General features: G+C 39.4%; 1 protein-coding gene across 12 annotated transcripts in view; it reads left to right on the top strand.

Annotated features, from left to right (window-relative positions):
• The window catches only part of TMC6 (transmembrane channel like 6), a 34,108-nt gene that overhangs the window by 17,467 nt on the left and 2,623 nt on the right, over positions 1-14,018 (top strand). For 11 of the 12 annotated variants that reach the window (XM_058171459.1, XM_058171458.1, XM_058171452.1 and 8 more), the window contains 9 exons: positions 456-608; positions 2,070-2,242; positions 2,765-2,846; positions 5,197-5,294; positions 7,728-7,823; positions 8,248-8,323; positions 10,489-10,622; positions 11,848-12,024; positions 13,809-13,887. In XM_058171459.1, coding sequence (XP_058027442.1) covers positions 456-608; positions 2,070-2,242; positions 2,765-2,846; positions 5,197-5,294; positions 7,728-7,823; positions 8,248-8,323; positions 10,489-10,622; positions 11,848-12,024; positions 13,809-13,887 — 1,068 coding nt within the window. Of the gene's footprint in view, positions 1-455; positions 609-2,069; positions 2,243-2,764; positions 2,847-5,196; positions 5,295-7,727; positions 7,824-8,247; positions 8,324-8,935; positions 9,093-10,488; positions 10,623-11,847; positions 12,025-13,808; positions 13,888-14,018 lie in introns of those variants that run through there. The other variant, XM_058171460.1, reaches the window with a different exon arrangement.

The following is a 14,018-nucleotide window of genomic DNA, read 5'->3' as shown; positions in this document are numbered from 1 at the left end:
GGGCAGAATAGGAATCCTGGCTTATTCATGATCAGTGGCAAAGCCTTCTCAGAGTGGTAGTAGCATTAATAGAGAGATGTAGATTGCATCCAAGATAAGACTTTATGTTCCCTGGAGGTTTCAATATAATTCGCCTGAAGCTTGTCTTTTCCTGTAATTGCCTATTTTTGTTTACATCACATTCCCACTTAAAGCCTACAGTTCACTTTTGTGGCTCTAGTCCCTCTCCAGAGATTTTGTTTCCGAAAAATCAGTGCTGACTTCTCATTCATTGAGAATCTACTTATGTGTAAGACATAACTGTACTGTTACGCTTTCATTATTGAGTCACATGCTTAATCCCTTTTAATCACAAACTGAAATGTTTCTCTCCCTCTCCCCTTCTCTCTCCCTCCCTCCCTCCCTCTCTGTCTCTCTCTATCTGTATCCTGTTTTTCTTCTCATTTTTTTTCCAGGAGTGTCTGGCTGAGCAGAGGCTAGAATCCTGTTTAAGCTTTTCTAAGAAACTTCAGGAACTCGTAGTCTTGCTGGTGGCCTGGACTGTATCCCTAAGTACTGTTGCAGGCACTGCCATTGGTATACACTACTTTTCTGAATACGTACATCAGGTATGTGAGCCATAGGGTTCCTGTTCAGACACCTGCTCCTGCTTCCTGGGAGAGAATCATGAGAATGAGATCATTTTCTGGACTCATGCAATAAATCAAGGCTCAGGAGTGGCAGGAGCCTCTGGGAAAGGGAAGTCAAAGCAGGCAAGATGGTGGTTGCAGCAGGCACATACAAAGGGGCAGGACTTCAGTTGCATAGTAGCAACTGCTGTCTTTCCTGGGTTTCCCCCCCCCCCCTTCCTGGGAGATGTCGCTGCTCATGACACTTATACCAATAACAGTAAGTCTTGGATTCATGCATTTATATACTGTCATAGGCACCTATCAGAAAATCTCGCCCCAAAAGATCTGCAGGAACTTGTCCAAGCAGTCTCTGAAAATAAGACACAATTGAACTGAAGAAAAAAAAAATAACCATGTTTATGGTCAGAAAGCTATTATTGGACAGATTAAAATGTAACTGATACATCGATGAAGAAAATAAATGAATGTAAGAGCATAGGTGAGGGTTGTAATAGAGTGACCTTTCCTAACCTTGCATTCTCCAGGCATATTGTTTTATTGTTCCCATCATACTCAGCCAATATTTCATGCTTGCTTTGTCTGATGGGAGTTGTAACTATAGAGAACAAGCACACGATGGTTATACCTGGCTTCTTTAAAATAACCATTCTTGTGAATTAAATTAAACTCTTTGTTTCAGCAGAATCATAATTGGGGCCAAGAGTACTGAGCTACCATTATCCATCTTAACTGCGGTGAAAGAAGCCCCTTTTCCAAGATGACTGTTTCAAACAAAAAGCAGTTCTTCAGTCATCGTGGAATTATTGCACACACTCTGCTAACTAATTACAATGGCCCAACTTGTCTATAGGGATTTGAGCAAAAGTTTGGTTTGAGGGAAATTCTCCATGTTCCATACTGACAGTTCCATTTGCACTGAATGTGGACATGCTGGTTTTCCTGGTGGTTTCATGCATACTTTGGGCATTTAATGCATTGAATAGCCAGGCAGCATGATGCCCTGATTAAGATGTTGGTCATGGACCAGGGTAACCATATGTCAAGTCTCTGTCCCATCATGGAGTTCATTGGGTGACATTGAGGTAATCACCCAGTTTGTTTACAGTATGGTGTGGGAAAGCTAGTTTGGTCTAATGGTTAACGCACTGAGCTAGAAAGCAGGAGATTGTGAGTTCAAGTCTCACCTTAGCCATGAAAGCTATCTAGGTGATCTTGGGCCAATCAATATCTCTCAATCCAACTCACAATTATTGTCGTGGGGAAAATAGGAGGAAGAAGGTGAGTTGCATATGTTTGCTGCCTTGAGTTATTTGTAAAAATAATAAAGATAGGATGCAGATAAAGAATAATAGCATCAGGGAAAACTCTTTCTATGCTGTCTTGGTTTCCTAGTGAAAAAGTGGAATATAAATGCGTGTGAATGATTTTTCTCCTTAGGTTTTGCATGAGGAGTTTTTGAAAAACAACCATACTGGGAAAGAGTTGTTGCTCCTGGCCCTGCCTCTGGTTGTGTCTCTCATTAACTTGCTTATGCCGTATTTTTACAACCTCCTGGCTGCGTGGGAGAAACAGGAATCTCCAGTCCTGGAGGTGTACATTGCCATTAGCAGGTAATAAAAAAATCTCACAGCTGAAGTGCAGGGTGAACGAGGCTCAGTGGCATTCCATTGTTGCAATGTTATTAACCATTTATAAAAGGGACTTAGAAACCATTTCCACCAGCATTATTGCAGAGGAAGAGCTCAGCCTCAATGCCTTTCTTTTCATTCCCCATAAAACAATTTGTGCAGTCCAGCCAGAAGCATGTGCTAGGACAACAGGGGTGCGCTGTGCTTGCAGAAGTGAGCTAAATCATGGTATGCATAATTTTGTAATAGAAAGAGCCATTTTTACCTTTGTTTTTACTGTGTAGCTAGAAAAGAGGAGGCACCTGGGGCTTAATCTGCTTCCCTCTTCTTGTTCTGCCCACACTCTGCCTCCTTGTACTGATATGGGATAAAAGAGGTTTCCTTGCTCCAGGTGTCAACTGGAGGGAGGCAAGAGAAGCAGGGAGAGAGGATACATGATGGTGATTCCTCTGATCTAAAAGCAAACTTTTTTCTTAGGCAATACTTTTCTTTCTTTTTCCCCAGGAATTTAATTCTCAAGATGGTCATCTTGGGCTTACTGTCCTACCATTGGCTGAGTTGGAAAGTGACATCTTCAGAGATTCAGGTCAGTTCATATCTGAAGTAACTCAAGACTGTTCCTGGAACAGTTCAAAAAGGGTTAGTGGTTCTGCCCCTCTCACATTAGGCCAACCACGAATCAATGGTTGCCGGAGTTGTAGAACAAAAGAGCTTTTCTCTTGGTCAATCCAGCGTGGGTTATGCCAGAACGACAACTCGTGACTGCCCGTTATGAAGAGAGAAAGGGCCTTTAGGACACAAAGGGGTTCTGCAGTGAGCAGCTTTTCCCATTGAATAAGACTGGTCATCCAGACCAAGTGTGGCTTTTCTCTTGGGTCATAAGCTGTGGTGAGTGGATTGAGGATATGAAATGGGCAAGCACACACACCCATGTGGGCAGAAGCAGACGTTTCTTTTTTCTTTGTGGGCACAGAGAATACATTTTTCTGTGTTTTATTAGTTTTTGGTAACCAGGCTCCCCAAATTTGCAATGCACTTGGAGAGAAAAACAAAGGGATTGGGAGATTGCCAAACACCCACCTTCAATACAGTCAGTTCTGCAGCATTATTAAACTAAATTTTCTACTACCAGTTCTGTGGATGTGGCATGGCTTGGTGGGCATGGCAGGAGAAGGATACTGCAAAATCTCTATTCCCTCCCTACTCCAGGGGAAGGTTACTGCAAAATCCCCATTTCCTCCCAATCAGCTGGGACTTGGGAGGCAGAGAATAGATGGGGGCGGGCCCAGTCAGATGTGGTATTTACCGGTTCTCCGAACTACTCAAAATTTCTGCTACTAGTTCTCCAGAACTGGTCAGAACCTGCTGAATACCACCTCTGGCAGGGAGGGACTCTACTCTTGATGGGCTTGGTGAGTGCATGCTTCCAATAAGAGAGAAGCTGATGGGCACAGAGCTCTGGAAAGAGGGCAAGAGCAGATTCAGTATTGCATCCTGGGGTTCAAGTACATTTTACTAGGTTTGTGAGTGCTTGCATGCCAGGGAGAAGTATCTGAGCACTCCTGTATTATTGCAGCTAAGACAGTTACATTATAAATGGTGTAGAAATAGATACCCGGTGGTACAGTGTTGCCACTGAGACTTCCCATATGAGGAGTCCTTGGTGGTCCCTGAGTTTGCTTATTTTCTTGCCGACATTTCATTACCCTAATTAGGTAATATCAGTGCTAGTAAGGAAGGCTATTTGCTGTCAGTTTATATCCTGGTCTCTTGCCTGTCTGTGTGGGTGGGGGCGATCTTAGAGATTCTTTCATTGGGCTGTTTACTGATGGGTCTTTGGTAGTTTGTCCATTGTTGGTCTGAAGTTAACCTTGGAGTTAATCTATGATCTGGGTGCTGATTACTGGTGGAGAGATGCTGGTGTGTTTTTGTTCTCTTTTGGGCTGGTTGATTGTCTCTTTTGCATAGTCTATAGATGTTGTTAATGTCTATGTGTCTATTGATGGCTGATTTGTCAGGCTTCTAGAAATTCCCTGGCATTTTTGGACTTAGTCTAGTCTAGGATTGTCACATTTTCCCAACTGAAACTATGGTTAAATCTGTCTATATGTTGTGAAATTAAAGAATTTTCATCATGTCTTCTGACTGCCAGTAGATGTTCGTGGATGCATCCTGCCACTTCCCATATGGCTGCAGTCCATTCCAAGTTACAGTATGTTTCCCTGCCTTTTCATTTGTATTAAAGGCTCCTCAGTCTCTTCCCTTTGAGTCAAAACTCTGGCACAGGACTTTTTAATGTTCCCTTCTCTTATGATCTCAGCAGCTTGCTCCTAAATGGTGGTCTCTGCTCCAAAGAAGCTTTGAGTTTTATAGAATGATGAGACTTCAGACTGAAGGACTAGACATTGAAAGAGATCCTGCATTAAGCATTGTTAGCTTCCTCCAGGAGTAACCGGGTGCCAAAGAACTTAGCATTACATTTTTGTTAACTTTGGTTTAGCCTGCTACTCGGTGTTCATTTGACTTCTGTAAAGGTGATGTGGGACGCGGTGGCTTAGTGGCTAAGACACTGAGCTTGTCGATCGAAAAGTCGGCAGTTCAGCAGTTTGAATCCCTAGTGTTGCGTAACAGGGTGAGCTCCCATTACTTGTCCCAGCTTCTGCCAACTTAGCAGTTCAAAAGCACATAAAAAATGCAAGTAGAAAAATAGGGACCACCTTTGATGGGAAGGTAACAATGTTCCGTGCGCCTTTGGGATTTAGTCATGCCGGCCACATGACCACAGAGACATCTTTGGACAGCGCTGGCTCTTTGGCTTTGAAACGGAGATGAGCCCCCTAGAGTCGGGAATGACTAGCACATATGTGATAGGGAAGACTGAATGGAGAGAAGTTCATCTGCCTGCTCTGATGCAAATGAGGCTTATCTTTCCACAGTGCTGGGAAACCTTTGTGGGGCAGGAGCTCTACCGTTTGATGGTCATGGATTTGATTTTCATTCTCCTGGACGTCATCTTTGGAGAGCTGATATGGAGGTAATAATTACAATGGAGATAATACGGAGGCAATCAGATGTTCTCCAGCTGATTCCATCAAATGGTGGGGCACATACTTATTTAATGTAGGGAACATACGCTAAATCTTAATACACAGGTAATCAAAAGAAATATGCCCTACGGGTAGTCTCGACTTAGCAACCATAATTTCGGTTGCTAAGCAAGGCATTTGTCAAGTGAGTTGTGCCCGTTTTACAACCTTTTTGTCACAGTTAGATGAATCATGCTGTTGTCAAGCGAATTTGGCTTCCCCCTTAATTTTACTGATCGGAAGCCAGCTGGGAAGGTTGCAAATGGGGATCACGTGACCCTGGGGACAGGGCAACTGCCATGCATGCATGCCAATTGCCAAGCAGGCAAATTTGGATCACACGACTATGGGGATACTCCAACGGTCGTAAGTATGAAAACCGGTCATAAGCGACTTTTTTCACTGCTGTTGTAACTTCAAATGATGACTGAACAAACGATTGTAAGTCAAAAACTGCCTGGACCACTCTGCTTATGCATGTTTATGAATAAGATTAAGGATAGAGGTTACGTAGCTGTGAAAGAGCATAGGAGGCTATCTTCGGGCATTAAAAATAAGCAAGAGATTACCCTTTATTGCAATGGGAAGGACATGAAACAGGAAGAAAAAATTGATCCATATACTATATTAAACAGGTACTGTAGTTTTTGTTTAGTGGCCACAATTGGGATTAACAACTCGGTCATTAAGTAAAACAGTAAAAATCATGTGACAGTGGTTGCAATTTTACTTCGACTATCCCTTGCTTTACAGCATCAGAAGGATATGACCCCAACTCAGGTGTAAAATCCAGCAGCTTCTGATAGGTTCTGGAGAACCGGTAGCGGAAATTTTGAGCAGTTCCGAGAACCAGTAGCAGAAATTTTGAGTAGTTCAGAGAACCAGCAAATACCGCCTATGGTAGTGGAAATGGAGATTTTGCAATATCCTTCTCCCAAGAGTGAGGAGGGAAAGGGGATTTTGCAGTATCCTTCCCCTGGAGTGGGGTAGGAATGGAGATTTTGCAGTATCCTTCCCCTGCCACGTCCACCAAGCCACACCACGCCCATCAAGCCATGCCCACAGAACCGGTAGTAAAAAAAAATTGGATTTCACCACTGCCCCAGCTGCCAGGGGAGCCCAAATGGTAGGGAAAGTTTCCAGCATTTGAGTTATGAGGAAGCCAGGTAAAAAGGCAAATCTTTTACCCCCTCCCTGCCCTTTAGAGTGCTCACCCAGGCACTAGGATAGTTAGCAAGAAGAAAATTGATATTTATATTTACATTCATTGGAGAGGAAGAAATTCCAAGAAATTAACCAGGCACAAAAGGAGGAAGACCAACAAAAGGAATGCGCTACAGGTAGTCATTGCTTAGTGAACCTAATTGGAACTGGAATTTCCATCACTAAGCAATAAGGTCATTAGGTGAAACGTCATGTGACCACACTGCTTAGTAACAGCAGTTTCAGTAATCCCAGTTGTGGTTCTTAAGAAAGGATCTTGTGCTTCTGCCCTTCCAGGCTTGTCTCTGCTTCGGCTCTCGCCCCCCCCTTCCCCATCTCTGCCCTGACTGCAGAGGCAAATAGCCACAATAGCCATAATTTTGAATGATTTGTTCAGTCTTGTCATAACTTCAAACGATTGTTGAAGGGGATTACTGTAGCTGAAGTGGCAGCCATAAGCTACAAAGGAGGCAAACAAAAACTTTTAGTGTGAAACTGATTAGATTCTGATTAATTTCAAGCAAGCTGATTAATTGTCACAGAGCTGATCTTGTTAACATTCCCTTAGCATTTTCTAAGGAGGGTTACACTGCCTAGAAAAGCAGCTATGGAAAAGAGAGCTTTTTTAGGCAGTCGCTGCTTTATGAAGGGAAAGGGAAGGAAAAAAACGAGTCAGGCACAGGATAATGTTTACTAGCTGATTGTAATGATCAACAGGTGACAGAGAGAGACATGTAGCAAACATTGCAAAGTTGCTTTTTCATCACCATGTATCCGCAGACGGTTGCTATCCAAGGCAGTTGCTAAAAACAAGAACTACGTGTCATCCTAAATATAATTCTAATTATATTAGGTACATTGGATTTTTTTCAGAGTAACCTCCAATAGGATTGTGTTGTTAACCCCTTATGATGATGCTACTCCAGATAAATAAATACCAACATAAAAGGTCAACTCCTAAAGTGGAAACTTTGTGTGGGGGTCTGAAAAATGTGTCAAGCAAGTTATTTTATTTCTGGAATACTTGACTACTAAGTAAAAACTTAGTAGACAAATATTCCAGAAATAACTTGCTTGATATTTTTAATAAAAATATATAGAGGATTATATATTAATTATAGCAACACCAAAACCGATTTTTGAATTTTTAAGCAAGGCATCTTCTCTCTTCTTTACAGGATCATATTGGAAAAGAAGCTACAAAGTAAACAGAGGCCTGAATTTGACATTGCTAGAAATGTGCTAGATTTGATTTATGGACAAACCTTAACCTGGTAAGTCTCTTTCTTTTCCTTCTGTTGGTTGTTTCTTGCTTTGTTCCTTATACAAAAAACCCGATTACAAGCTTCAAAGTATATTGATCTTTAAAACCCTTGTGTGCATGTGATTTAAAATAATTGTACCCCTGCCTTTGTCAAAGTTTTCAAACTACTTCCACACATATTTATATATTTTTATTTTTTTAAAAAATACATTGGATTAACCTTAAAGACATGTATGTGAGATGAAATCTTGATGTTCACTATAGTTCATTATCACTGGCTTCTCTGGTCCATCCATCTCCATCTCTAAATCAAAGCTTTGGATTACTTAAGCAAATAGGGTAAAGTGCGGAATTGTGTTGGTGCATTGCATCTTAATGAAGTAACAGCTAAGCAATATAATAACATTTCTTCATCTTTTTAATTTTTTTCCTAGGCTGGGGGTTTTCTTTGCCCCACTTCTTCCTGTGGTTCAAATCCTCAAATTGCTGCTGCTGTTCTATGTTAAGAAGGTAATTTAGTTGCCATTTTTCTTAGTTTCTTAGTTTGTTGCTTTACCTGGCTGGCAGCATGCATGGGCAAAGGACAGAAGTGTGGAAGTGGGTACAGTATTAGAGACAAGAGACATCCACCCACCCCAGTCAGGATAGAAAAGTTAGCAAATCATATTGAATGGGAGGAGCTGTGTTGACCAGAGGACCATTTACAGAAAGGGAAATCCATCAGGTGTTCTGAGCCAAGAGGAAGATGTTTATTTCACACATTCAGAACTAGCAGTGAATGAAATGCACTGTAACTCTGAGATTTAAATTCGAGTATTTTTGTAAAATATTTTTTTTAAAAAAATGCTTTGGGAGGTTACATTTGCAGAAGAAAATATTTTGGCCATGGTTTATTTTCCCCTCCTTAAAATCACCCTACATTATTTATTAATGCTTTGCAGAGTTTAGGCATTAATTACCCTTAAAGCAGAGAGGCTTTTATTGTCTATAGTTCACCTGTTTCAACATACATATATACTGCATGTAAGTTTTACTCAGCCATTACTGCTCTTAGGAATAAGTAAAGGAATAAGTCTTAGGAATAAGTAAAAATCCATGAATTTTCCTCTGAATCTGTCTTAGGTTAGCCTAATGAGAAATTGTCAATGTCCCAGCAAACCCTGGCGTGCATCTCACATGAGCACCATCTTCATCTCTTTGCTGTGCTTTCCTTCATTCCTGGGTGCCTCCGTATTCCTCTCCTATACCATCTGGGCGTGAGTAGATTTTCCAAGCAAAATAACCTTGCAATTACATTCCAGATGTGAAATATTTCAGACCAAATAATCAAAACTTCCTCCTCCACATTTCTGTAATCTCCATTCTGTCATCCACTGTCTGATACCAAACAGATCCAGTTTTGGTGGCTTTAGGGAGAAGGGGGCTCTCACCAGCATTGGATTGTAAAACTTGTATCTCCACTCCATATATGCAAGTCACCATGTTACCAAAAAAGTGTTCTTTCCTCCTAAGAGGCCAGTCTTCTACCAATGCTAATTCATTGGTACTCGCAGAACCATTTTAACACAATCTGTTGTCAGGCCAGGAAACTGTAGACTGTGTTTCTAATAAAGTGACCCTGTGATTATACTGTCATTGCAACCGTTAGTATGATGTTATTTTAACAAAGCACTTATTTTCCTCCTTAAAATCACCCTACATTATTTATTAATGCTTTGCAGAGTTTAGGCATTAATTACCCTTAAAGCAGAGAGGCTTTTATTGTCTATAGTTCACCTGTTTCAACATACATATATACTGCATGTAAGTTTTACTCAGCCATTACTGCTCTTAGGAATAAGTAAAGGAATAAGTCTTAGGAATAAGTAAAAATCCATGAATTTTCCTCTGAATCTGTCTTAGGTTAGCCTAATGAGAAATTGTCAATGTCCCAGCAAACCCTGGCGTGCATCTCACATGAGCACCATCTTCATCTCTTTGCTGTGCTTTCCTTCATTCCTGGGTGCCTCCGTATTCCTCTCCTATACCATCTGGGCGTGAGTAGATTTTCCAAGCAAAATAACCTTGCGATTACATTCCAGATGTGAAATATTTCAGACCAAATAATCAAAACTTCCTCCTCCACATTTCTGTAATCTCCATTCTGTCATCCACTGTCTGATACCAAACAGATCCAGTTTTGGTGGCTTTAGGGAGAAGGGGGCTCTCACCAGCATTGGGTTGTAAAACTTGTATCTCCACTCCATATATGCAAGTTACCATGTTACCAAAAAAGTGTTCTTTCCTCCTAAGAGGCCATTCTTCTACCAATGCTAATTCATTGGTACTCGCAGCAGAACCATTTTAATACAATCTGTTGTCAGGCCAGGAAACTGTAGACTGTGTTTCTAATAAAGTGACCCTGTGATTATACTGTCATTGCAACCGTTAGTATGATGTTATTTTAACAAAGCACTTATTTTCCTCCTTAAAATCACCCTACATTATTTATTAATGCTTTGCAGAGTTTAGGCATTAATTACCCTTAAAGCAGAGGAGAGGCTTTTATTGTCTATAGTTCACCTGTTTCAACATGCATATATACTGCATGTAAGTTTTACTCAGCCATTACTGCTCTTAGGAATAAGTAAAGGAATAAGTAAAAATCCATGAATTTTCCTCTGAATCTGTCTTAGGTCAGCCTAATGAGAAATTGTCAATGTCCCAGCAAACCCTGGCGTGCATCTCACATGAGCACCATCTTCATCTCTTTGCTGTGCTTTCCTTCATTCCTGGGTGCCTCCGTATTCCTCTCCTATACCATCTGGGCGTGAGTAGATTTTCCAAGCAAAATAACCTTGCAATTACATTCCAGATGTGAAATATTTCAGACCAAATAATCAAAACTTCCTCCTCCACATTTCTGTAATCTCCATTCTGTCATCCACTGTCTGATACCAAACAGATCCAGTTTTGGTGGCTTTAGGGAGAAGGGGGCTCTCACCAGCATTGGATTGTAAAACTTGTATCTCCACTCCATATATGCAAGTCACCATGTTACCAAAAAAGTGTTCTTTCCTCCTAAGAGGCCAGTCTTCTACCAATGCTAATTCATTGGTACTCGCAGAACCATTTTAACACAATCTGTTGTCAGGCCAGGAAACTGTAGACTGTGTTTCTAATAAAGTGACCCTGTGATTATACTGTCATTGCAACCGTTAGTATGATGTTATTTTAACAAAGCACTTATTTTTCCTTTGTATCTTAAGCTGTTGCAAATTGCTCTTTCCATTAGTGTTGATGTCACAATTAAATCTGCTTTATTTTCCATTTTCAGAACTCCAATTCACACATGGTTGCATATGCAGCATCTTTTATATATGTCTATGGAGATTCCCAGTCATCATGGTTGCCCAAAGGTACTTTTTCAAAAGGCGACTGGGCTTTGTTTGTTTTTTGTTGAAGAGGTTTCACTTCTCATCCAAGTAGCTTCTTCAGTTCTGATAGTCAGAACTGAAGAAGTTTCTTAGATGAGAAGCGAAAAATTTAAGACAAAGCTAAATTTTTTCAAAAAGTTGGCCTTTCGAAAAAGCACCTTTGGCACGTCTTTTATATTTAACATAACATAATGACAGAGTTGGAAGAGACCTTGGAGGTCTTCTAGTCCAACCCCCTGCCCAGGCAGGAAACTCTACACCATTTCAGACAAACATTTTCTTAAAAATTTCCAGTGTTGGAGCATTCACAACTTCTACTGGCAAGTTGTTCCACTTATTGATTGTTCTAACTGTCAGGAAATTTCTCCTTAGTTCTAATATATTGTTCTAATATAGCTAATATATATTGTTAAATAAAGAAGGAACATATGTTAATAAGGAAATTGCTTTTTATATGTTGGTGCTATAACAGTATTTAATGAATACTGAAAACACTGGTTTTATAATAGGCAATACAGGTTACATATATGTAAAATGAAGAATTAAATGTGATAGTTACATGAGTTACATTTTCTTTTGCTTGACATTTTGATACTCGGCTTCTCTTTCCCCATACAGAATAAAACCATCAGAAATGTGTGGACCTTTTCAAACTTTTGATACCATCTATGATTCTTGGAAGGTATGGGTACTAAAGCTGGAAGAATCCAATCCAAATATCACTTGGTTTACCTGGATCCATCAAAACCTCTTCCAAACTTCCTATTTCCTGTTGTTAATCTTTGCAATGTTGGTGTAAGTTGAAATGACTAATTTATTTAAGCCTAGAAAATCATAAACACTTGTTAGCCACGGTGCATAAAATATTTTTGCAGATGTATGTACCATACAATTGAGTAATTGAATAGTATGGATAAAGGTTGATTGCATGCCATTTTTCAACCTAATGTAGCATCAGAAGTTGCTGATGGTTTCTGCTGATGGTTTCTGCTGATGGGTATCTAAGTTAAACAGGAATAATTTGCTGTAGATTTTAGTTTAATGTAATGTTTAGTTTTAGGAAGTTCATGAAAAAGTGTTAATTTGTCTTCTTCCAAACAATGTAAAAAGCCTTAAAAAGTTAAGTGAAAATATTTAATAGAAAATTATTAATGATTTGGAGAAGTAAAATGGAAAGTGTATTATAGGAAGATATATAAAATACAATTAATATTTTAAAAACTGCAAATTATGTGCAGTATTAGTAAAGAATTGTAGAATGAACTGTCAGTTTAAAAAGTTTGCTTAAAAATAAATTAATAAATACAATACATATAACTTTAAGAGCCTTGTGGCTAGAATGTGGTTAGAATGCAGTACTGCAGCTGACTGCCAGCTGAGTTTGAGTCTCACGATTGACTCAGCCTTCCATCCTTCCAAGGTTGGTAAAATGAGGACCCAGATTGTTGGGGAGGCAATATGCTGACTCTGTAAAACCGCTTGGAGAGGACTGTAAAGCACTGTGAAGTGGAATATAAGTGCTATTGCTATTTTTATTCTTCTCTAATTTACAATTTGTAATTGTGGTAAATGTTATTTTAGTACTCCCTGATTCACCGTGTGATTCAGAATTAAATTAATTATCCAACATGAAATGCAGAGTTTTGAATTTATTAAAAGGAATAAAAATTCTAAGGCTAATAAAGCAGCATGGTCACATAGAAAATTATGAATATGAGGTGATCTCTGCAGAAAAAAATAGTACAAGTATAATTATATTTAGCATGAAGTAACTTTTTTAGCATTAAGCCCTCTTTGTTGAATAGTTTATGCAAAGCTAAGTAAAATGCTTGAAATTTAGTTGAGATAGTTTTTAATGTTAAAATGTAAGATGTAAGATACATTATACTATCAAGATCTTAAAATGTGCTGTTATTTTAACATTTACAATTTTATGTTTTGTTTGTTGAGTTTTTATTTTTTTAATGAAAATTCAAGAACTAGAAAAAAGTTTATTTTTGCTGAACTGTTTATATTTTGTCACAATATTAACACTCATAGTGAGGTGGCATATTTTATATTCCTGCATCTCACAATGTCAGCACTTATAGACCATTTGGTAGTAAGAAATCATGCCATGTAGGTCAGTACTATTTTCATTGCAACAGCTAGAGTAACAGACCCTTGCAAGTCTGAATGCGCTTCCTCACTTTATCTTAGTGTGAAGGAGCCTGTCAGATATTTACTCAAACTTGTTCCTTGCAGTGTGCTCAAACTGGGCTTGTCTGATCATTGCTTAGTATTGGCTCTGCCTCCTGTCCCTGAAGGCCACTCTAAATGCTCTCTACACACAGTGGGTAGAGATCTCAAGATGCTCACCAGAAGATATATGTATTTTAGAAGTGCTGGCTTATCTGGGCATAGATAATTGATTCCTCTTGTTTTTCTAAAGGACTATGTTGCCTGTTTGAAAATACCGGGCAAAGCCATTTCCTCTTAGCAATTCTCTTAGTCTTTTTGGAGCACACATTGTTCTTCTCAGTATGCATTGGTTAATTTGTCAGCATAAATATCATATTCTTCAACCTTGTGTTTTACAGGGCTGTGATCTACTTCACCATTGAGATGGTAAAGGGTCTTCGGAGTATCATTTCAATACTAAAGGGTCAGATTGCCAATGTGAGTACTAAAGGGGAATGGTTCCTCTTTTTAAATAATTTTAATTTAAACATAGAGCGAAAGAAATATAGAAAGTACTGCAGTCTAAAGCAAATATTTAAAACCTGCATAAACTGAGATTATGTATACAT

Source organism: Ahaetulla prasina, chromosome 2 (genome assembly GCF_028640845.1).
Source record: "Ahaetulla prasina isolate Xishuangbanna chromosome 2, ASM2864084v1, whole genome shotgun sequence".
Classification (NCBI taxonomy): domain Eukaryota; kingdom Metazoa; phylum Chordata; class Lepidosauria; order Squamata; family Colubridae; genus Ahaetulla; species Ahaetulla prasina.
Note: the sequence above shows the minus strand (reverse complement) of the source record. Positions and strands in the feature narration are given on the sequence as shown.